The 26367-nt window shown below is 39.5% G+C and overlaps 1 protein-coding gene across 1 annotated transcript in view; it reads right to left on the reverse strand.

The window, feature by feature from the left end:
- Window positions 1-26367, reverse strand: part of LOC136885413 (roundabout homolog 3) — a 301768-nt gene that overhangs the window by 151173 nt on the left and 124228 nt on the right. The window contains exon 3 of the mRNA XM_068230336.1: window positions 20483-20911. Coding sequence (XP_068086437.1) covers window positions 20483-20911 — 429 coding nt within the window. The remainder of the gene's footprint in view (window positions 1-20482; window positions 20912-26367) is intronic.

Here is a 26367-nt window from a genome sequence, read left to right on the forward strand (position 1 = left end):
CCCGTCTTCAAAGTCTGTTAACTCACGATGTGATTCCATCTTCACGACACTGGTGTCTGTGATAGACCGCTCGGCTACGCCACAGATAGCTGCAAAGTCATACATGGCACCTTTTCTAGTTGGACACCCCTTCCCGTGAATTTTGGCCACTCAGTTTATCTTTCATTATATCCCAATTGAATGCCTTCCGTGTCTGATTTTCTCCACTCTATAATCATCCACCTATTATTTATCAACTGAAATAATACTATGCAAATCCACAGCTGTATCCGGTCATTCGACCGGGTCAGGATTGGAATGAATGAAGTCCCCATCTAGGGGCAAAGACAGGAATTGTGCCGGCTGCCGAAGCCTATCGCACTCCTTTGGGGCAATGATAAATGAATGACAGATGAAATCAAATTATATTGGAGAGTGTTGCTGGTATTAAATATGACAGGGAAACCGAAGTACCCGGAGAAAAACCTGCCATGCCTCCGCTTTGTCCAGCACAATTCTCACGTAGAGTGAGCGGGATTTGAACCATCGAACCAAGGGGTGTGATACCGGCGCGCTGCCACCTGAGCCACGGAGGGTCTTTGAAATAATAGTAAATATTAAAATTTCCCTTATTAATCTTCTCATGAATACAGTTCAAACTGGGATTAATATTATTCCTCAAATATGGGTATGGGTTCCTTATACCAAAATATAGTACGAAGGTTGGTGAATAAGTCAGGACAAGTATGTTTTCACACGAATGCGGGATCTACCAGACAGATGGAAATATACAGATGGGTGTACGGAGCGTAATGTGCTGTGAAATAGATGAACAATTTCGAGCATTTTTACCAGGTGTAGGATATATAGCGACGTAACTGTCAGCTAGGAAAGCCTTGCCCTACATTATATTTATTCACAGGGAGTGCAGTAACGTTAACGGTAATCCCTCACAGTATTCCCCGAGATTGTCCACAGCATGTTGCCAGCGATGCGTCTGACGCCGTATACCAATTGCCTCAGCATGAGTGTGAATTTTGCAAATATTACGTTTCATAACGTTGGCAATATCCTCTCGTGTCTCAAGCCATCTCCCACCCAGTGGTTCTTTCACTTTGGGGATGATGTGAAAATTGCACGGAGACAAGTCCGGTAAGTATGGCGGATGTTATAGTTCTTGCATCGTCACATCCATTCTGCACGGAGGAGTCCCATCGCCTTGTGTGTCGTACCTGTCCAATATACCGCCACCTGATGCTGTATCCATGTACTATGACGTAGAGCCAGGAAATGCAAGCATTTAATTTTTGTTACAATAGACAGACAAATAAGCACTTAACATTTAGGAAATAGGCTTTTACCATGAAAAAATTGCACTAAAATAATAAAGACGCTTTAATGTAAGCTACGTAACACACATATGCAGCGTATGTTAGTACTTAATCTTGCATCCCCCTGTGGGGTGGGGATGGTAGAATAACGTCAACGATATCGCCTGTCTGTCGTAAAAGGAGGCTACTAAAAGGGGAATCAGGGCCTCTCAACTTGGGAGTGTGGGTTGTCGACCACAGTTCACCTACCTGGCTCTGGCCGTGCGTCTACTTATTTGTGTCAGGTTCCTCGCTCTTATCATTTCTGTCCGACCTCCCTTGGTCAACTTTTGTTCTTTTCCGACCCCGATGGTATTAGATTTCTGAGGCTCAGCGAGCCTTCGTGGTCCTTCCATATTTTCGAATTATCGGACCTCTTCCATTTTCCTTCTGATTGGTATCAGTACAGGATGGTTACCAAGTTGTTCTTTCCCTTCAGATAATCAACACCAGTACTTCATTTTACGTAGCGATGATGGGACCTCTTGACCATTTGGCTTGTGAACTTCTCAGTGGATATGTGTGTAATAAAAACATTTAAAGCTAAAATGATTTTTTCTTTATTATTAATACAGTACGTGGGAATTATTTATTTTGTGTTCCCATTGATTAATTTTAATACATAAATAACTGCAGAAATATCCACAACTTGAAAGTGGCAAAAAGGTATTAAATTATGAAATAGGCTACGGAAGCTAAAATAGTCTAAAGCGGCATAATAATAACTGGCCCCGCCATTAACAAACGCACGGAAACATGTTAATTTCTATGTGACGTTTCGATATATTCACCCAGATAAAAAAAGGCATTTTAGCTAACTTGCGGGCTCTATGCTTCACAGGATACATGAGCATTCAGAAGAAATAGAATAGACAAATAGACGAATTGCACTCTCATTTCATAAATATCGATAATTTCTTTTAAAAATCAGTTAAAAAATTGTTCGAAGTTTGCGATTTGCAGATACTTGCTGTAGGAAAATACGCGTCATCATTGCTATCCACTTCACATTTTGGCCGCTGAGACGCCTGTTTTATGTCATTATAACATAAATGTTAAAAATCTAAGGTTACATTAAGTTGTAAGACTGTCTAATATTGTACTAATTTGTGTATTCCTTAGTTCACCATGGGGCTACTGCACCACATACTTTGTGAACATGAGAGATTTCTCGCACGGCTCACCTAGTAGTATGTATTTTCATTTACCTCAACTTTCCAGACAGTTTGAGTTCCCGACCAGAGAAAACTATACCAATATACTTATAAGATAAACACTAAAAATGCGGTTAAGTTTAGCAACTGTTAAACTGGACTTATAGGCTATGTGTTCATTTGCGAGGTTGTGATTCAACACTACAGTCTCCGTGGCTCAGGTGGCAGTGCGCCGGTCTCCCACCGCTGGGTTATGTGGTTCAAATCCCTGTTTTGTGTTGGACGAAGCGGAGGTGGGACAGGTTTTCCTCCGGATACCCCGTTTTTCCCTGTCATCGTTCAATCCAGCAACTCTCCAATAATATTTCATTCCATATGTCAGTCATTAATCATTGCCCCAGAGGAGTGCGACATGCTTCGGCAACCGGCAGAATTCTTATGCTCGCCGCTCGATGGGGCTTCATTCTTCCATCCCTGATCCGGTCGAATGACTGGAATAAAGGATGTGGATTTTCATACACGTGATTCGTCACAATCTGGATCGACCCCTCCAACCGTGTATGAACACTTTGAAGTGGGGTCACCCGATGAGTTTCCTAGTGTAATTTTAGTGTGTCAAAAGAAACTGATTACCTGTTCGGGGCTAGACTCTTGTATTTTAGAGCTGAGACTCCTAGAAAGTGGAGCTGCTGGGAGAAAACCTTGCTCTTTCACAACATTGAACCAGTCAAGAGCAACTCAGCTCTTTCATATGTAATTTAACCACTTGGTGTTTATTCCAAGTTTTTGTATCCGATTTTTTGACTAAGTCTAAGGCATTGTTAGAACTGACGAACGCGTTATTAAACTTTTCGATTGTTCCATGTTTCTCTATTGGATGTTTCATCTCTCAATTTTAATAAAGGAAGGAAAAAATTCTAAATTTGTTATGTTAAATGCTGCTATAAGTGACCCCTTGTCCAGCCATTCAACCCAGGTGCTTGTTATTCCTCTGTGAACCACGGAAACCCGAAAAAATAATTTTTTCGCGTGCCCAGGATATCAATTGTATACAGTTAAAGACAGAAATCTGTATAAGTATACGAAATATAGTAATAATTGTTGAATGTCTTCGTGCAAATGAATGTCTGGTTTTGAACCGTAGTTCAGATAAACTGGAAGTATTAGAAAGAAGAATCATAAGAAAAAGGTTAGGACCAATGAAAGCAATCGAACATTAATAATGGTATACCAGAACATATCAACTATAACAAACAATAGGAAAATGGGGATTGCTATTTTTAACATATCCACAGAATTGATGATGACAGACTGAAAAAAACAGATATTCAAGTGCCTTCGGGAGACAAATTCAATAACGATCTGGATACGAGAGGTCAAGAAAGATTTAGGAAAATTAAAATAAGAGAAGAGGAAACTACAGAAAGAGAGATTTCCGAAAAAAGTTTAAGGAATGGGCGGATTTCAAGGACGAATTAATAGGAAACCCGGTCCGAAGTGGACTGAGGAGGAAAGGATAAAGCATAGTGCAATGAAGAAGAAATACTGGAAAGAATGGAGGAGGAAACAAGAAGGAAGGATGAATGGAAATTGACATGTGATCCTTAGCAGGACTCATAGTAAAGTATTTTAATAATAATATTAATTATTATGTTATTATCGTATGCCCTCAGATGCATGGTATACGCATTTGAATTTGAGGCCATCTGACTGTCTGCTCTTCACATTCGACGTTCCGTTTTATTCTAAGCCTACTAGATGGCAGAGTGAACTGAATCTCACTTGGGAGTCTATGGCTGAGTTTCAATTATTTTCTTTTTTCTTTGTTTTGTTAAACACCAAATGTGCCACCAGAGATCTTTTACATGCCGACATCGTACGACATGGAGTGTCGAATGGACACTTTTTCCGCTCTTGAAAATCCCAATACCTCCGCCGGATTTGAACTCGCTATTTTGGGATCCGGAAGCCAACAATCTCCGCTGATCCAGAGAAGTAGCTTAGTGTAAGCTAATCAAACATCATACAACTTAACCTAACTTAACGTTACCTAAGCCTTTTTTATTTGTGACTACTTTTCTTCCGTCATCCCGTAGATACGTTCAAACTGTCGTGGAAACAAAAAAAGAAAAGAAAGGAAAATATTCCCTTCCTACGGAACTTCTTGGGGTCGGCCTCACTGGACTAGCTACACTTGTGCAAGACGGTCCCTCTGCTATTTGCAAATCTAATGAGGGAGACACAAGTTACTTCCCCGTGGGACAACTCCTAGGAAACAGGGACAATCCTTTGATCATCCTCTCGGCTCATTACTTCAACTGAGCAGACGAGTCTTGCGGACTCTAGAGTGATCTTCATCACCTAACCTGATAACACTACAGAGGAGCTCTGTCTTACCAATGCAGTGACTGTACTGTGTCTTAAGCTAACCCCATGGCACTACCAAGCGACTGCTTCTCGGCCTGAAGGCATGCAGATAATGAAGTGTCGAATCATATCGGACGTTATTATTGGCTTTCTGGACCGGGGCCTCTATCTCACCGTCAGATACTTCCTCAATTCTTATCACATAGGCTAAGTGGACATAGAGCCAGCTCTCAGATCCAGGTGAAATCCCTCACCTGGCCGGGAATCGAACCCGGGTCATGCACGCTACCCCTACAGCACGGTGCTGACACTGTTTCTAACATAAGAAATTATATATGATTTATGATTCATAGGCTGGAAGGTGAAATTTAAACCATAATCTTGGGTCTTCCAAAACCGTAAAGGTAGTTAGTCCAAAAACAAAAGAATATTATTCTTTCTCTTTCTTTCTTCGTTTGATTACTAGATGACTACCTTTCAAGCCAGGGAGTATACACTTCCTATGACCACGGGAGAATATTATTCGCTGCTAGATACTCTTTGATTATCTAAACTTTCCTACATTCCAAATATATTCAACAGATGACAGAGCGTTCCTAATAACTTACATGCTGCTAAGAGAAAAACGTCTACGGACAAACAGACCCCATCATGACATACGCCTTATACATTACCTGGAAACACCTACCTTTATACCCCATTTAAAGAGTGCGTTTGAACTTGTTAGCTTGATATCAAGGCTTCCTCTTCTTTTTCCCATAATTCTTTTAATAATTTCTCTGTGGTGTTTTTTTCTGTTCTTCTATTCACTGTTTTCCAGTTGTCTTTTTAGCTTTTTGCACGAATGTGTGATTTTCAACCAGAATTACAAAGACTTAACGACTTTTATGGCATCGTCTGTAGCGTTTATTATTTGTAAATCCTGTTTAATTTCATTCAACCAGTGGATTTTGACCTTACTTTAGTTTATTATAGCTGTTAGTTTTTTTAGTAAATATATTAATGTCCATTCTGCAGAAGTGACCATAGAATTTCAGTAAACGGCATCAGTAAACTTATCTGATGATGTGTACAGGTCAGTAGTATTTCTTTTAATCCATATACATTATTATTATTAATAGTATTGAGAAAGTGCTGCATAGTTTGGCTCATATAGCTATCAGCTTGCATTCAGGAAGTAGTTGACTCCAACCTTGCCGTCAGCAGTCCAGAAGATTTTTTATCCGTGGCTTCCCATTTTCACACCAGTTAAAAGTTTGGACTGTACATTAATTAAGGTTACCGTCCCTTCCTTCCGATTCCTATCCCTTTCCTGTTTATCGCCTCCATAAATGCTATCCGTGCGATGTAAAGCAAATTGACGAATAAACCTTGCGGGCTTCATTATTTTGCCAGATGTTCGCTTTTCTTTTATTTACATACAGTTTTCCCAGAATATATTCTTGCAGTTTCTGCTAAAGCATCCCAATATACCACTTGCTGTACCCTGAATCTACTGCCTATATCATGCTTTTTGGATAAATTGGAAGTCATTTTCCGTTTAATTTCGATTTATTTAGGCGTATTAGAGTCATTAAGTTCGTGTACTGGCCGTCTAGTGTCGCTGTGATGCACTACAGCGGAGAGTTTGTACCACAGGATGTAGCCGTGACAGTTCTTCGCTAGTCCCAGCAGGATGCAGTTGTGTGCATACAGTAAAAGTAGAACTAGGTCTCTGTTGTGAAGGGTAGTTGAATGTCAGCGGCGGAACTTAAGAATGTCGTAGTTTGAACAACGGGAAAATATCAAGTTCTGCCGAAAATTGTGTGGAACATTTGAGATGATCAAGTCGAAATTACCCGGATCACCACGACGGGAAATAGTCGCGAAGAGATAGGTCAAAAGATTATGTGATCCGTGATCTGTTAGCGCCAGTCCACGAACATATTGACTATAGTACGTACATAGGTTTCCACTGCATTGCCCACACTGTAGGCGCCAGTCCACGAACATATGGACTGTAGTGCGTACATAGGTGTACACTGTGTTGCCTACAATATAGGCGCCAGTCCGCAAACATATTGACTGTAGCACGTACATAGGTGTACAATGCGTTGCCTGTACTGTAGGCCTCAGTGCACGAACATATTGACTGTAGTACGTACATCGGTGTACAATGTGTTGCCTATACTGTAGGCGCCAGTCCGCGAACATATTGACTGTAGCACGTACATAGGTGTACAATGCGTTGCCTGTACTGTAGGCACCAGTCCGCGAACATATTGACTGTAGTGCGTACATAGCTGTACAATGTGTTGCCTATACTGTAGGCCTCAGTGCACGAACATATTGACTGTAGTACGTACATCGGTGTACAATGTGTTGCCTATACTGTAGGCGCCAGTCCGCGAACATATTGACTGTAGCACGTACAGCGATGTACAATGTGTTGCCTATACTGTAGGCCTCAGTGCACGAACATATTGACTGTAGTACATACATAGATGTTGACTGAAGTACTTTTCACTCGTTTTACTCAAATTGCACGCTCATTTTTGTACGGTATGAAGTCATTCAGACACTGTCTGCCCATTATATTTCACCATTTCAGGTCTAATTTAAGCTGTTCCTGCTACATTATAATGTTACACTTTAATGAGCATCCGTTCCACGTTCGGGACTTCGACAGAGACTTCCTTTTACGTTAAAAAGATGTTCAAAGTATTCGTTCGAAAATAATTGGAATTTCAATACACTTTATCCCGTGGCCCTGAATACATTTAAATCAATCAACTCTTGATTTACAAACACAGTATACTACAGCGCACCACCGCGGTTTTTTATAAGCAAATGAACTGGCTGTTGTACAGCCATGTCACACCTCATGTTAAACCGGTGACAGTTGTACCATCCTGCAGAACAACATGTCAACATCGGTGTGCAGTAATGTTGGTACTTGTTATCCTCCCCTCTCCCTTTCTCCCATCAAGTTTCATCCATATTTGCATTGCAGATCGCTGTTCTCTCGTCCGCCGGCTCTTCCTGCACTATAATGCTCCACCATAACCCTGCAGTTACTTCGCTCCACCCTTGATCGTGTTTACAACTGCACACTTTGAAGCCCATTTAAAAATATATTTGGATTTAACTAAATTATTTATTTTAAAAACTCAGTGGAATCTGATTCCAGCATTACTGCACACGGTTCTGTATGATGTGCTGAGTTCCCATGAAGGGCGGAATTTCCCCCACCTTCTTGAACTGCATTATCTGCAACTCTTATTCCATTCAAATTAATGTTTTCTTCAGAAGAGAAGGAAAATACCTATTATCAAGTGCCCTGTTCCTTTGGATTTACTCCCCTCGAGAACTTTCCTCCAGCTTGCCTTAAGAGTAACATCTGACATAACTTACCCGAAGCTACGTAACTTCCTCACGTAATTTAATCTGAACTAACTGCTCTTATGTATGCAAGTGTAAGCTAATAATAATAATAATAAGAGGACCCAGATGCTCCGCAGTATTTGTTATAAACTGGTCAGAGAGCTTGTCCTGATATGCATGTTCTAGTTACATTGTTTTGCCTGCCCTTTTCAATGATTTTTTGAACTTTTAATAAGAAGCGCGTTATGGTGTGCCGTAGTTCCTAGTCAGAATTCACCCATTCTGGTGCCTTCATGCCGTCTGTTTGACAAAGATCTATCAGTATATTTGCTTTTTATCCTGCAGTTCTTGATGTAAGGCTTGACATTACGTCGTAGAAAGTAATGGTATTTTAAATCGTAATTCTCCTGCATAGAACGGTTGTCTTGTGAGCTCATAGGTTACCTCGAACGAGCATTTTTTCAGGCAGAGAACATTTTTAAAGTCCATGTCCTTCACTCATGCTAGTGTAGCTAGGTTATCCTTCGATAGGTGTTCCCAGGAAATGTCTAAGGCGTATGTCAAGATGGGGTCTGTTTGTACGTAGACATTTTTCTCTTACCAGCATGTAATTTATTAGGGACGCTCTGCCATCTGTTGAATATATTTGGAATCTAAGAAAGTTTAGAGAATCAAAGAGTATCTAGCAGGGAATAATATTCTTCCGTGATGAGAGGAACTGTATACTCTTAGCTTGAGATGTAGTAATTAAACCTGGCTGCATGCAATGACAATACTAAGGATAAAGTTAAAGTAAAATCGTATCCTCATCCTGAGGTGGTGCAGCTCTCTTCAGGCACACCCGCAATGGAGGTGAGCTGCATGTACCATTTTAACCACATACCAGCCATCCGGTCATTCTTAAATCTCTGGCAGTATCGAGAATCGAACCCAGGCCCCGGAGGACGGCACCTAGCAATGCTAACTGTTACGCTACGGAGGCGACATTACTAAGGATGAAAGTCACACATATCAGAATATTAATGAAAGTGTTAGTCGCTTAGCAACCTGCTTAGTACAGAATGAATTGCGGGTTAGGGTAAGCCTTCATCTACAATTATTGGAGTGACCATTGAATGATTTGATTTTATGATTACTCAAAGTTGGCTGAACTTAGAGACCTATCAATGTCTCATGATTCATTGGCAGGTAATTACGGAGATAATAAAACAAACATGAAGCAAATCGGTCCAGTAGAACAGACGGATGGATTTGCCAACGCTGTTTTTCGTAAACTCTCGTAATAAATAGATAATAACAATAATAATAAAAATAATCATAATTATATGCCCTCAGCAACCGTGGGCAGATATATGAATTTGGCACTATCTGACTCTCTGCTCCTCAATTTCGATGCTACATTTTACTTTAGGCCTTCTAGATGGCAGAGTAGAATGTCGTTAATATGGAATAATTTAGGCAATAATTTGAGAGAAGATTAACTGAAAAAAATTGGAATTAAAGTAGAAAATGCCTTAAGACATTGCGAACAACAAGAAGACAGGCTTATTATGATTCAATTAAAGGTCATAAGCCTTAAAAGTTATTCACTACGTTATGGTGCCGGCAAAATCTAAACATTCAGCGTTAACTCACTGGAAAGTTGCTTCCCTTTCCCAAAAACCAAGTGGAGTCTTAATCCAGGAAAAACACAAAATGTCCTTCCAAGTGATAAAAACGTCCTGATTCAGTTGTGATTCTGAAGATTAATGGAATCAGATATCAAGAACGAAGGAATATCTACATAAAAATTAGTCAGCAGTGATAATCGAGGGCTGTTAAAAAGATGTACCAATCCAGACATGAGTGTGGAAGGCTGCAGTTTATGTCGTCTCCTTTTTTGGTGTGTACGAGGGCTGTAAATCAAATAGAGGCAACGTAGTCCAGACACTCGCAGGAGATCGGGCGTGCCCAAATATAATAGGCGAGTGGTCAGGTGACGCTATTGGCGATATGTAGCATGCATTTGAAGGGCATCCATTTGGGAGTGTTGGTACAGTGTGGCGTTGAAATAAAGTTTGTTGATTTCTGCGCTCGAAAGTTTGTTTTCAAAAGGTGACCAGCGTTCACGTATTAAAATTGAATGTTATCGATATTACGTGAAACTTGACGCGAGAATGGATTATCGTACAGAACGTTTGCATAATGAGTCAAGCCGTTTCTTGCCGGTCAGAATGAGACGGCGGATTTGCACTGCACAGGTCGGCTGTCCATTCCTCAAGATCAGATTGACATCGTGAGTGCCCTCGTTTCCGTAGACCATCTATTGACTGTCCGGGAATTATCCGTAAAGGTTCGTGTCAGCCATCACACGGTGTGGTACAAACTGACGCAATGTCTTAACATGAGAAAATTGCGTCGCTCTCAGTTCCACATCAACTCACAGACGTTGAGAAATGGCACCGGTATGCGTTGGTTGGCATCCACCTGGACAGATACCGCAACGCAGGAGACGCATTTCTGCAGTGATTGTCGCCATGCATGAGACGTTAGCACGTCACTCAGGATCGCCACGTACACAGCACTTCCAACAGGAACCTAGTTGGTTGAAGTTTATGCTGACTCTAGCACTCGATTACGAGAGTGTTATTCTTCTGCATGCTGTACCTGTGGGACAAACCGTCAACAGTGTCTACTATTTCCTGCATCTCATGACTTCGTTCGACTGCTCCCCATTAATTTTGTCCTTGATATATTTATTTTCACTTTGTGCCCTTTCTCCAAGACTCCACCTGATCTTCAGGATATTCAGATAAAATAACAAACAAAATCCGCAAATAGCAGAGTGATGATTTCCTCTCCTTCGTCTGTGGTTCGTTTTTGAAATTCCTCTTCGATTTTCTCGATTGTTGTCTTTTTTATATACGAGTGCTGTAAGTAAAGTATTGGAAAGATTTAATGAACTAACAGGTACAATTGCATTACCGGTACATTCCTTCAATGTAGTCACCCGCAAATGTCAGGAAACCATTGGGGAGCGTTGGCTGTTGAAGACAGCGACGGAGCGCCCTACTGCGCCGAGTACATATGCCACATCGGGAAATCTGCAGTCTCGGACGGAATTCTTCAACTTCGGAAACAGGTCGAAGTCACAAGGGCTCATGTCTGGTGAGTACCGAGGGTCTTCCAAAACCTCCCAATGTCACCGTAGCATAAAAGGTTCGGCATTATTTGCGACATGACAAAGATGTTTAACTTCAAAAAGGCTGATTGGACGAGATTCAGCGAAGAGCTTGATTCACAGATAATAAACATTCCACCACAATCAGGAATGTACGACACCTTTATAGAATGCATCCAGCAAGTTTCAAGGTAAATTATTCCGTAAGAATACAGAACGCAAAATGTTCCAGGTTTGTCCGGTAATGAACGACTACTATTAGAAAGATATCAGACCCTTTATTAAGAGGAAACATTTGCTGTAGAAACTGTCCAAACTGGAGAATCACTCTTACAAACCATCACAGCAACTCGTAAGGCCAAGAGGAGCAACCTGGTAGAGAACCTCGACGTGAAGTTGAATAGTCGACAGCCTGGACACTGTTTAAAAACCTAAGCGGCGACCCTGTAGAACCACGTGAGAACTTTACCAGAGAACACGTAATCAAGTGGCGACCCATCTCCAGCTGAGTGGTAAAACAAAAGGGAGGGCGACCAAAAAACTCTTCAGCCTAATTTAGAAACAGAGAATTACTTTCTTCGAGATCCTGTCTCCATTGTTGTACTTGAAGCTGCCATCTCCAGCCTTAAGGTGTACAAGTCTGCTGGTGTCGATGACCTACGACTTGAACATTTAAAGAAGTTTGGCCGTAAAACATTGCAGTGGTTACTAAGCCTAACGAACACGTTGGTCGTCAAGTTTTTTATCCCTAACATTTAGCGGAAATCTCGAATTATCGCACTGCTCAAGGCTGGGGAAGAGTCAATCGGCCCAAAACATTTTCGGCCAATTTTCCTGCCATGCCAGGTCTTCAAGATACTGGAACGTGTAGTAATTAAGAGAATCAGTATCATCCTTGAAGAGAAGTTCATCCCACAACAAGCAGGCTGTCTTGCTGACAAATCATTTTGTAGCCAGATCTTGAATCTCACCTAACTGAGGACAGTTTTGAGCGTGACGAGATAACTGGAGTCACCTTTGTTGTCTTAATATGTGAATACTACACTGTGAATCATAGAAAGCTGTTGAAGAAATCTTACCAAGGACAATCAACTAGCATCCCTTATCAGCACTTTCCTTCAGAACTGAAGATTCCAAGAGGAGTAGATGGCGAATCCAAAAGAACGGTCTCCCCCACGGCAGAACGCTAGCTCCAGCGCTGTACAGCATCTACACAAATAATCAGCCAACTCCAACAAGCGCCAGGCTCTTCATCTACACCGATGACACAGCGGATCATCCTTTGACGAAGTAGAACGAAAGCTGACTTCAGCGATGGATGAACTCTCCAAGTTCTATGATGCAAGTCATCTAAAGCCGAACCACAGAACAACGAAAGTGTGTTCCATCTACGAAACAAGGAAACAGCTGAACATCACATGGCGAAGGGAAGGACTGAAGCATTGCCCGAAACCAGTTTATCTAGTTCAACAACACTGCAAGGATAAACCTGGATGCTTAAAACTAACGCCAGTGTAGAGACTGTACCCGATTGTTGGAATAGCCCTACCCAACATCCGAAGGGCCACTGTTGCAGACGCTGAGAGAACAAAAGCAGGAGAATGACCATCGACATACACACCATAGACACCAAGCTGCACGCGCCGAACTACCTTACCCTGTATAAAGGTCCGTCAACCGTTTAACAGAGGGCGTCAGTCGATGCAAGACCAACCTGAAGAAATGGGTGATCCTTCCAGCAAACGCAGACAATTCATGTGAATGTGGCGCTGAACAATACCCAAGCCATCTACTTATCTGTCCCCTCCTGAACAACCCATGAACATCACAAGAATTTTTAGAGGAAACAACAAGGCCATCGCAGCTGCCGCTTTTTGGAAATGCTCACCAGACACGGCATTGAATGAATGCAACCTAATACCGTCGGGGTCGGAAAAAAACAAGAGTTGACCAAGGGAGGTCGGCACAAGTAAGCGGAGGCAATACCAGAACTCAGCTCGGGTACCCGTAGTCGCCAACCCACGGTCCCAAGTTGAGAGGAATACCCGTAAAATGCCACGAATAGCCAAAAGTTGCCAAAATAACCAGCACTAGCCAAAAATAGGCAAAAATCCAAAAATAGTCAGAAATAGCTAAAAGTATCCAGATTCAACCAGATAAAGCCAAGGAATTCTAGAAATAGCCAAACATAGCAAAAAACAGCAAGATTCTGCCGGATATAGCCAAGAAAAAAAAGCCACACACAGCCGGAATAGCAAGGAATAGAGAAAAAAGATGGGAGTATCCACGAACATCTAGAAACAGCAAAAGAAGCCAAAAATAGCCAGACATAAACAGGAATAACCGTAAATAGCCACGAATACGCAAAAATAGCCATAAAATAGAAAAAGAAGGCAGGATTGGCGACGAACACCCAAATAAGCAACATAGCCAAAATATCCAAAAATAGCAAGAATAACCTCTTATGACACACAGAGTATAAGGTGTTATTTTACCACCCTCACCCACAAAAATAACAGCTGATCATAGAAGACAAGACAAAAGGAAGACGTGAATATAGGTGGAACGCAGAACCTCAATTGGGCACCGTCACGCACAATATGGCAACTAGATACTGAAAACAAAAATAAATTGAAAATAGAAAAAATAGCTGTCACCAAACATATGTGCAGAAAATTAGAAGAATATAAAAGGAAAAAGTAGTATATATATCTCTGTGAAAGTACAGGATTTTCTTTCCTTCTGATCTCTCCTTTTGTATTGTTCATAATGAAATAAAATCATCAGCATGAAATAAATACAGAAACATAACAATGCTGGAATATTTGGAATGTTGACCAATCCCGTTAATTAGCAGTTAAAACTGAATCGTGTAATTTAATATAATATTGCAAATTGAAAACGAAATTAATAGTCATAATTTCCGGTAACGTATCGGCAACAGTAATTATTGTTATTTGCTTGTAGCTATAATTTGCGGACTCATTATGACGGTTTTGAAAGCTAATGGATGGATATGATTGACCTGATTATTGTTATGTTCCGTTCAAGGGGATATAACATAAATACAGCTAAATACACCCCTTTCTATCCAGAGAGAGAAACCATGAAGCAATATCTTTTCATTTTCAGAGTTTTACCAGCCGATTCTAGAAACTATGACTAATTTAAAATTTAGTTCATATTTGCCTAATCAGTGTCTTAGTAATGCACGATGTTCATGTTCATAAAAGTGTTCAACCGGTGTGTAGCAAGATTCCGTTTAAATTTCATATTTGTTTCAAAATGGAATAAGAAAAATTTTCACCGAGCGTGTTGGCTGTGCGTTTAGGGTCCCATAGATGTGAGCTGGCATTCGGTAGATGGCGGGTTTGCATCCTACTGTCGGCAGCCCTAATGATATTTTTCTGCGGTTTCCCAATTTCACACCAGGTAAATGCTGGAGGCTGTTCCTTAATTTAAGGCTACGATGTCTTCCTTTCTACTCCTAGCCCTTTGGGAACCCAACCGTCACCCTAAGACCTAACTGTGTCGATATGACGTAAAGCAAGTTGTGGAAGAACTGTAGCTCTTCAATGATCACGTTTCCGAAAATAAAAACAACAAGAATAAATTTTCGAAATGTCAGCACTGTTGGTTTAGTCGTATACTGTATTTGCAGATGAACAGACTATACAGTGTTTACACAACTATGTACTGTATCTTGCCATGGTTTTGGGTGAGTTATTGTATTATGTGATGATGATAAAATCCCATGGTGCTCAAGCCGTGACGGACCTTGGCCTACCAAGCGACCGCTGCTCAGCCCGAAGGCTTGAAGACTGTAAGGTGTCATGCGGTCAGCACGCCGAATCTTCCCGGCCGTTATTCTCGGCTTCCTAGACCGGGATCGCCATGATATCTCCTAAATTGTAATGAAATAGACTGATTGGACCTCGAACCAGCCCTCAGGTTCAGTTAAAAATCCCTGACCTGCCCCGAAATCAAACCCGGGGCCTCCATTTGACAGGCAGCTATCCTATCCCTAGATTATGGGACCGGATTAATAATAATAATAATAATAATAATAATAATAATAATAATAATAATAATAATAATAATAATAATATTATGTTCTTAGCTACCGTGAGCAGGCACCCCGATTTCATTCCACTTCCGCTGTTTGCGTATCAATTTCTACGTTCCGTGTTTTTGTAGCAGATGGCTCAGAAATCCAGATCTCTGTCTGGTGATTTGTGACATAGTTATAATTAATTTTGTCTGTTTTAAACATCACATGTGTCATTAGAGATCTCTTAAATCCAAACATTGGGTCCTTCTCTGCCTTTGATGAAGCGACTACCTTTGTTGGATTTGAACACATGATAAGGAGGACGAGACTCTACCACTGGTCCTATGAGCCACAAGGATTGATGTATAATGTCCTATGAAAATGTAACATATCATCCTTAGTCCTCGTGCGGAATCACGGAAAACTAGGGGCGTGATTGTTATGGGGAGTACGGGAAGAATTTCGAAAATTCTAAAATTTTTATCCGGTTTTTACCAAATTTAGTTGTTGTAGTTAGGTACAAAATAAACACATACTTTACCAAATTACAGGTGTGCAGCTACGTTGGTTCAAATGCTATTTTAATTTTTATACTTAAAAGTAATCCTGTAAAAAGTCCCTTCTATAACAGTCTTTCTTTTATGAAGCTGAAACTTTGTTGACATTTACCTAATGTATGTAGAAACAGCGATGGGTTTCAGTATGAAATTAATACCTGTCCAGGAATATTTCAATTTTTTTTGGTAATTTTTAAAAATTCAGTATTAATATGACACTGAACATCAAAATTCATATTAAAATGTAAAGTATTTTAAAATCCATTACAAATTTTAATACGTGTACCTTTCAGAAAAATCACACCAAATTAAAACAAATTCTGATTAGAATTTCATGGCAAGGAACATTTTGTACAGAGCAAATATTGAAAAAAGGGAGAAGTAGCAAAAGAGTATCTTCTTATTTCAGAACTCCTCAGCATCATTTCATTCTCTGTGACTTTCTCATGTCTTCTTCCAATTTTCTCTTGATTACTGCTTCTATTTCTGCCCTGAGACACAAGGTCGTAACATAGTGTGCTGCTTCAGGGCGTATCGCAAACCTCTAAATACATAGCAATCTCCTTTTAAATGGTCGCTGAAAACTTAAAAAATGGCGGAGCGCATTAATTGACACCATTTGTTGATAGAGGAAGGAATGGACTATATCTTAATGTTTAAAATATTCCTTAGTGGACTAAAAAACGTAAAATTAAGCAATTTCCTCAATTATGCCGAACGTTCAAGGGCTGAAGGGCCCTAAAACTAAACAAATTGCGAGTCTTGGATAGCTCTATCATACTAAAAAAGCAAATTTCTAAAATCACTTCAGGACTAAATACAGTTCCGGAAAAACGGCCTAAAAACGCTTGTTTCTTTGCCATTCTTATTGCGATCCTAGCCAAATTAACTCATGCGCATAATTCTTTCTGTAATGTGTTCCTCGGTTAAATACCCTCTGGCGTTTTTGATTTTTTGAAAAATGTACACACCGAATGTAGTTTAAAGGACTTGCGCGAAACTCTGGCTCACATTAGCGCTCGTAGTGGAAGAACAGGGCAAAATTTTAATCTAATCGACCGGTCAACATTGATTACGGAAAAGATTGTAATTTTTAGGAATAAATAAAGAATGTAGTATCATACTTCATTATATTTTACTTACCTAAAATTCGTAGCTCATATCCCTGGGATGTTTTCAATAATGAGTTGCTTACCTGAGGGGCTACAACTGTGGACTTTCATGAATAAAATAAAAATAATTTAGGACCAATTATCTAATATTTCGGTCATAACTCCCCTGCGTGTAATAAATACCACTGGCTTCTCACGATAATAGTCGCAGTTCAACTAACGACTGATTAATTTGGAATTATTGAAATCACCATAATAATTCTAGTCCCTGTAGTTTGCTATCAACATAAAGACCGAAGCGTTGGTAGCTATAATTAAAATATAATGAGCCACGTAAAACTATCAGCTTTATATTCGCAGGTGATACTAACACCTAACATTGTCATAAATCTAGCCCTTTTCAGTTAGTGACACAACCATTGCTGCCGTGGGGTATCCAGAACGTGATGAAGTAATTTTGGTGGAGAGTGTGGTGCTGTTGGTGACAGAGGTTATTGTCGTTTGAAGGGGAGAAATAATTTAATTATAAACCCCTTACAAGGGCAGTGTTGGGGTGAAATTTGTAGGAAGATGCATAGACGTGTGTATGACTAACAGATCTGCGCACAACATAGACTGTAATAGATATATGAAAATCCATATCCTGCTTCCAGTCACTCGACCGGGTCAAATATGGAATGGAGGAAGCCCCCATCTAGCTGAGAGGATTGAGATAGTGCCATTTGCCGAAGCCTGTCGCACTCCTCTGGGGCAACGATTAATGACTGACAGATGGTGTTGAGTCATATTGAAGAACGTTGCTGGAATGAAAGATGACAGGGAAAACCAGAGTACCCGGAGAAAATCCTGTCCCACCTCTGTTTTATACAGCACAAATGTCACATGGGGTGAACGGGAATTAAACCACGGAACCCAGTGTTAGGATGCCGGTGCACTGCCGCCTGAGCCACGGAGGCCTAGAGTTATATGGAAAAGCAAATATTTGGTCGACATCTATATTATTATAATTTTTAATTCGTTATACCCAACTAGGGAGCGCGTTCCAATTTTTGTAGCACAACGTTTCTTGTTTTGATTTGAAATGATATGATTATTTATAATCAATAGAATTGATACTAACTGTATAGATTATTTAATGAATAGAAATAATAATAATAATAGGTGTATATTTCCAAAAAGAATCATATCGAAGAAGAGAACATGAAAATAGAAGTATAACGAGCAAGTTGCTGCACAGTTTGAGTCACGTAGCCATCAGTCTGTATTCGCGAGATCATGGGTTCAACACCACCACCCCCCCCCCCTGTTGGCGACCCTGAAGATTATTTTCCTCGATTTTCTATTTTCACACCAGGAAAATGCAGGGTTTGTACCTTAATAAAGACCACGGGCTCTTCCTTCCCACTCCTAGTCCTCTCCTATCCCATCGTCGCCATAAGACCTATCTGTGCCTCTGCGACGTGAAGCAACTGAAAAGAAACCGAAATATACGTAGAGTTACTCAAAAAAGGAATGAGTACATGGTATTGTGTAAATTCCCGCAGGTACACTTTTCTCAGGAGCATGTGAACCTGTGGGGAATAAATCCGGAACCCTACAGAACGCCTGGAAGGTATGCGTAGCCGCTTAACAGAGTAGACGGACAAGTTGCCTACATAACTCTAAGCCATTCCAATGCAAAGGCACCTGTGTTATCGCTGTGTAGAGCGGGTTGTGGCCTACCCAGGCTTAATATTGCTGCTCTATGGTTTTCAATGGGAACAGACTTTACAACCACACCAGATATATATTTTTTGTGGGTATCCACAGGGTTTGCATCTATATGGAATGTGAATTATGGTACCTCATGAATCCCCACCTCCTGGACATCAACTCATCTGGGCGAATTGGAGGTCACTTAATCGTTTGAAGAGTGGTACTGAAAGATTTAGGAACAATCTCAAGAAGTGGGGGTATTAAGAAAAACAGACAGAACTTTGTGATTGAGGGGAGTTACAAACTACCACACACCTCCTTCAAGCGAAGGACGAGGAATTGCTGTCGCTGATTATTGGATGTACACAGTGTGACCGCACAAATTATATCTGTTAAGTGCCGTGTATTTTGTGTAAAGTACGTAACGTGTATGGGAAGTCATTGCTCTTATTGAATCTAGCGGGAGAATTCCTAAGGAGGCGCTGATCATCTTAAGAATTAAAAAATCCTGGACACCATTATCCAGATCATAGCGGACTCTGCGTTGAAAAGATCATTGGCGATTGTTAGACACAGTTGTAAACCTTAACTTGAAGTACAATGTATTGGATTCTACTTTTAAAATAACATCTGAAAGAGATGATTGGTAGTTTTTAATCTTTAGTTATGAATCAAGCCCTGCTTAATCCATAAAATAAATATTGTTCATATGAACAGAACTGATTAGGAGGCCGATGATTTGATTTCCTAATTGGAATGGTTATCAGGTGGATAATATTTCTGTACTGTTCATATTGTATCAACGCTCCGACGCGAAATAATAAACAGTCTAGCTGTGGAGTGAAATGCAATCCATCACCTTGCTAATTTCGTCCAGCGATCTTAGGCCTACGTAAACCAAGAGTTCCTGCATGATTAATTTTTATACTTGAGTATGGGAAATGTGACAAACTATGTCGTGTTTCAGGAAGAAGCACGAGTTGGTTGAAACTAAAACAAATTAGTGCAATCTAGCAAATTACAAACACATTTAGGTATAACACGTGTTTTGACATACATTCGAGGAATTCTCACTGGCTCACTATGCATGTTTGTACAGAACAGATGACAGCGTAGTTTATAAACTATTTTTAATGATCGATTTTCTGAATCTGATCTCTGACTGCTCTTAGGCATTTGTTAAGTATTGCTGCGAAGGAGTCCACACCTCGCAACAGTATTCTAGACTTTAACGAGTGGAATATATCAGACAATGGATTGTAAACCCGTGCAACTTCTTTATAGGAAGCCTAACGTTGTAATTCGTTATTAGTTAATGATATGTAACGCATGCTCATCAAAAGACATTTAAGTTACTCCACACCATGTTCATTATCTTTGGCAACACGCTACACTTCTTGACCCTTTAAATAATTGTTGAATGGATTAAGCTTTGATTTCTTCGTGAACAAAAACCACTCTGAAATGTTCTGGGTTAAATTAATTTTTTTACACCGAGCCCTATTATGGTTTATATTTGACTAATAATTCGCCGTCTCTCAAGATTTCAATTACTCTGTAAAATTTTATACTATTGGCATAGACTCGAATGAATTTGTGTTGGCAAACCATTAACAAATAAAAGTAAGCCCATAGGCCCCAGTAATGAACCTTGTGGAACTCCAGACTGCTTACCTGTCACAATGAGGTTTATTCCTTGTCCAGATGTCAATATCTGCCCCGTGTCTGGATCTCGTTCTTCACACAACCACAAGCCGCCGTCCTCTAACCTCACATTGCCGATATGAAGTTGTCCATACAGAGGGTCTTGAGAGTAGCGATGCGCCAGCGCATGCGCCGTCGTCACGTCCACGACCACCTGATCGCTGTGCCGCCATGCTGGCAGGTATTTAGGTCTAGAATCTTTGTACAGATCGCAGTGCAGTAGCGCCTCCTGATGGAGACGCACCATCATGTCTACTGGGGGTGGAGGTGTTGGTGTAGTGTAGAACGTTGAGATCTCTTCAGTTGTGGAGGTGGAGGTACCTTCACTGTCATCTCTGGTCGAGATACTGCCGTGTTGACGATGTCGGAGGGAGTGCGAGTTGAGGCTCTTGTTCGGGCCTGGAACAAGAAGAGGGAACATTTATAAATAATGATTATTCTTCTTATTATTATACGTATTTTTATTGTTGTTCTTTTCTGATTTGATTTGATTTGATTTGATTTGATTTGATTTGATTTGATTTGATTTGATTTGATTTGATTTGATTTGATTTGATTTGATTTGATTTGATTTGATTTGATTTGATTTGATTTGATTTGATTTGATTTGATTTGATTTGATTTGATTTGATTTGATTTGATTTGATTTGATTTGATTTGATTTGATTTGATTTGATTTGATTTGATTTGATTTGATTTGATTTGATTTGATTTGATTTGATTTGATTTGATTTGATTTGATTTGATTTGATTTGATTTGATTTGATTTGATTTGATTTGATTTGATTTGATTTGATTTGATTTGATTTGAGAGTGTCTGATGCGCATTTCTCACATGACTGTCAAGCCCAACCAAGCCACGTGCAGATCTAGCAACACCGCCTCGTAAAGCCAATTTGAATTCGTTCGCGAATCGATCTGATTGGCTAACCTCAGGAGATGATCAATATGACAACCGCGGAGGATATCGACGTATTTTTTCCAATTTTTTATCAAACTGACCAAAGCTCTAACGCTCAGATAGCCGGTGCACGTTGTTTCCTGTATGTAATTTTACACCTTAACATTACTATGTATATGCGAGGGTTGATTCAGAAATCATTGCATCTGGTTTTTTATCTCGAAAAATCTTCAGTAGGGGAAATGTACTAAGTAAATTTGGAAGTGTATGAGAAAGAAAAGGGCAGCACAAGCGACAGGAATGCATAAATATCTAGCAAGGTAAAAGGACAAACTTAGCATTTTCAAAGCAATGTTTTACTGTCTTATAGTCTGTATATACGATCATTTTACGTATCGTACAAGCCAGTGGCTTCTCGTGAGGTATGAATTGAGGGTGTCACACAGACGAGAGAAGCACTAAACTAAATTAAATACATAAATAATAAATACTTCAAATATCTCGGAGGATAGATTAGCTGGAAAGCTTTAGAATGCAGAGCAATAGAATTCAGGAAAAACAAACTCAAACTGGCTTTACACACTAACAAAAGATACATACAAGAAATCCGTTTCACGGGGGTCCAGAATTAAACAGTGATTAAACCAGAGGCATGAGAAACAATAAGCCTGAATTTCAAAAGCCAGATGAAGCTAAAAGAACGAAATATTTTAAGAAAGATTAAAGGAACAAAATTTCGGGACAGTAAAATAACATATATCAAGAATAAATGCTCTGCAAGAAAATTGAAACACTCAAATCTTTGTCTTCATCCATAACCGCAAAACAAAACCGTAGTAGTCTTAAGAAATTGAAAAATACCTAGTAGAATTAAAAAATACAGACAATTCATTATTCCATCGAACAGATAAAAACATAAATAAAGACCAATATATATGGTTCTAAGACAAATCTACATTAAAGACCAAAGCTATTCTCTTGGGAGATGAGAGGAAACTAAGATATGAAAGAATGAAGAAATACTGGGCACTAAGAAACGAACAACACACACAGAAATAGAGAGTGAGTCGAAGTAATAATAAATAAATAAATAAATAAATAAATAAATAAATAAATAAATAAATAAATAAATAAAATCGTATCTCACGAGACGTGACTGAACATTTTCGGAGACTCTAAAGTGCCGGGAATTTATCTTGCAGGATTTATTTTATGCGCCAGTAAATTTACAGACACGAGACTGACGTATTTGAGCACCTTCAAATATTACTTGACTGAGCCGGCGTATGGAAATGGCGTATGACTTTTAGTGCCGGGAGTGTCCGAGGACAAGTTTGGCTCGCCAGATGCAGGTCTTTCGATTTGACTCCCGTAGGCTACCTGCGCGTCATGATGAGGATGAAATGATGATGAAGACGACACATACACCCAGCCCCCGTGCCAGCGAAATTAACCAATTAAGGATAACATTCCCGACCCTGCCGGGAATCGAACCCGGGAACCCTGTGGTCAAAGGCCAGCACGCTAACCATTTAGCCATGGAGCCGGACTTTTATGAGGAATGCATGTAATACTGTGGCAAAGGAAAATTAAAATTTTACATACCAAATTTGGTCAGATAATTCTGACAGGTTAAAATAATTTGGAAAATTGATAGCGGGCGATTAGAATAACCGGACAGAAGTAACTCATAGTTCAAATATAACAGTTTTGTTTTTATTTCTAAGGTCATATTCGGTTTTGAAAAGTTTATTTTAATAATAATAATAATAATAATAATAATAATAATAATAATAATAATAATAATAATAATGAGAAGAAGAAGAAGAAGAAGAATGTTGTTTGCTTTAGGTCCCACTAACTACCATAACGTTTTACGGAGACAATGAGGTGCCGGAATTTAGTTCCGCAGGACATCTTTTACGTGCCAGTAAATCTACCGACATGAGGCTGACGTATTTGAGCACCTTCAAATACCACTCTACTGAATCAGGATCAAACCTGCCAAGTTTGGGTGAGAAGGCCAGCGCCTCTACCGTCCGAGTCACTCAGCCATGTGAAAAGTTTATTTTAACTATAATAAAAATTACAGTATGTACTAGTAGGTTCCCATTTTTGATCCTCTTTATTTTGTCGCTTCATCTTCGCGAAATGGTCTGTATTGTCTGCCGAATGTTGAAAAATGTCCTTTACAAAATATAATGAATACTAATCAATCACACTTGATTATACCAGTAAGTTGTGGAAAACACCTTAATATTCAGTGAAGGGATCGTATGAGATACAATCCAAATTGTTAGAGCATTGTACAGGCGTAGGCCTTATTCGTTTAGATATGTTTGCCGGCGGAGGTCCATCATGTTTCTGCATTTAACATTCCTCATCTACAAATCCTTTGATTTCTATTTCAAAATCACTACCACCACTGGAAGCCTCCGTGGCTCAGGCGGCAGCCGGTCTATCACTGCCGGATACCGTGGTTCAAAATCCCGGTCACTCCATGTGAGATTTGTGCTGGATAAAGCAGAGGCAGGACAGGTTTTTCTCCAGGTACTCCAGGTTTCCCTGCCATCTTTCATTCCAGCAACACTCTCCATTAACATTTCATCTTTCAGTCATTTATCATTGCCCCAGAGGAATGCGACAGGCTTCCGCAGCCGACACAATTCCTGTCCACGCCACTGGGGGGAGGGGGGCTTCATTCATTCCATTCCTGACCCGGTCGTCGACTGATTGGAAACAGGCTGTGCATTTTCAATTTTACCACCACTGGCTGTAGCTATCACTTTCATCGATATAATCTCCTAAATCAAAAGAGCAGCCGCCACTGCTTCAAGAGCTTTTCACTCCAAGCGTCCGTACATACGGACTTTTCATAAATAATTCTTTGAAAATATAGTACTTTCTCAAATATACGCATAACATACACCAAATTAATTGGGAAGAGATGTTCTATTCATATCAGCCACTTAAACAAACTTTAGTATAGTGTACAGTGCCGAATGAAGCGAGCGCAATCTAGAAGGCATTGAACTTGTGTTCCGGCTGGCTACGTTGTTGGAGGGAAGTGAACGGTGTTGTTTGTAGTTCTGTAATGTAGTGGTTTTGTTCATTTTAAGTGATATGGATGGTTGGAGGCCAGCTATTATGTTTGTATTTGAAATTTGGAAGAAATGTGAAAAAACTTTCTGATTTGGTCGGTATATTTTGGAAAATTATATCTTTTTTACCTTTTGCATTTAGTATCTTTTAGAGTACGTATTTACAATTAAAATATAAAAAATATTGAATTTTAACATTAAATAAGTGAAATATACATATTTTAGTAAGACACTACAATAAAGCAAGAAAAGGGCATGGGATTTCTTGCACATACCCTGCCGAAATCTCTGGGAGCGAAAGGGAATTTAACTGGTAGCTTTTAAGCCAAAAGTGATGAAGATAGAATATGTAAATGAGAGAATAATTATGCTACGATTGAAAGGCGATCAGAAAGATTTAGTAATAATTCAAGTTTATATGCCAACCAGTCAACACCCAGAAGAGGAGGTAGAGGAATGCTACGACCAAATAGAAGAGATTAGTGGAAGAGAAATTAAGAATGCATGTGTGGTGATAATGGGAGATTGGAATGCCGTTGTTGGAGAAGGACGTGAAGACAAAATAGTTGGGAAATATGGGCTTGGAGTTAGAAATGACAGAGGCCAGATGTTAATTGACTTCTGTAAAAGAAACAACATTGTTATTGGCAATACATTGTTTGAAAACAGTAAAAGGCGGAGGTATACTTGGACATCCAGTATTAATAATGAAAGGTGCCAAATAGACTATATTATGATACAACAAAGATATAGGAATGGCTTAAAAAATGCAAAATGTTATCCAGAAGCAGACATATGTTCTGATCACAACCTAGTTGTTGCAGAATTGTGCATTAAATTAAAAAGAGTTAGGATAAGTAAGAGCAATGAAGTGATATGCCTTCAAAATTTGAAAGAAAACTAAAATGTTGTAAAGTTAGAAGAGAGGCTTGTTGAAAGATTACAAAGTGAGAATGAGGTCAACTGTGTTAATGAAAAATGGGAGAGATTTAGAAACAATCTTAACGAGACAGCAAAAGGAGTTCTGGGAACAAACGGGAGGAGGAAAATAAGAAAGGAATGGGTAACTGAACAAATGTTGGACAAAATTGAAGAAAGGAGAAAATGGAAAAATGTAAACACTCAAGAAGGAAGAAAGATGTACAGAAAATTAAATAATGAATTAAGAAGGGAGACTGAACAAGCTAAAGAAAAGTGGACCAGAGAAACCTGCAGCAAAATAGCACGATTGGAAAGTGAAGATAAATACGACATGATGTACAAAGAAGCTATGGAATTAACATTCAAGGATAAAAGGAATGGAAGTGGAATGGCCGAGATTAAAACATTGGATGGACAGTTAATAAGTGAGCCTGAAAAAGTCAAGGAACAATGGAAAGAATACATAGAATGGTTATATGATTTGAACAGCAGACCAGACGAGAGTAGTATAAATTTGGAGAAGGAAAATGAAATAAATGAAGATCAGATTGGGTTCAGTATATTAGAAGAGGAAATTGAGGCAACTATTAGGGAAATGAAGAATGGTAAAGCAGTTGGTGTAGATGAAATACCAGTTGAACTACTCAATGTACTGCAGGGGAAAGGAAAAGATACATTTGTAAAACTTTGTCAAGAAATATGCTTAAAAGGGAAATGGCCAAAAGATTTTCTGGAAAATATAATAATACCAATAGAAAAAAGGAAAAATATTAAGAAATGTGAAGAACATAGGGCACAAAGTTTAATTTTTCATGCAGCTAAAACACTGTTAAGAGCAATAAACAGAAGGATTTACAGACGAATGGAGAATTATATTACTGAAGAACAATATGGGTTTAGGCATGGAGTAGGCATAAGGGATGCCACTGGTC

This window comes from Anabrus simplex, chromosome 14 (genome assembly GCF_040414725.1).
Source record: "Anabrus simplex isolate iqAnaSimp1 chromosome 14, ASM4041472v1, whole genome shotgun sequence".
Classification (NCBI taxonomy): domain Eukaryota; kingdom Metazoa; phylum Arthropoda; class Insecta; order Orthoptera; family Tettigoniidae; genus Anabrus; species Anabrus simplex.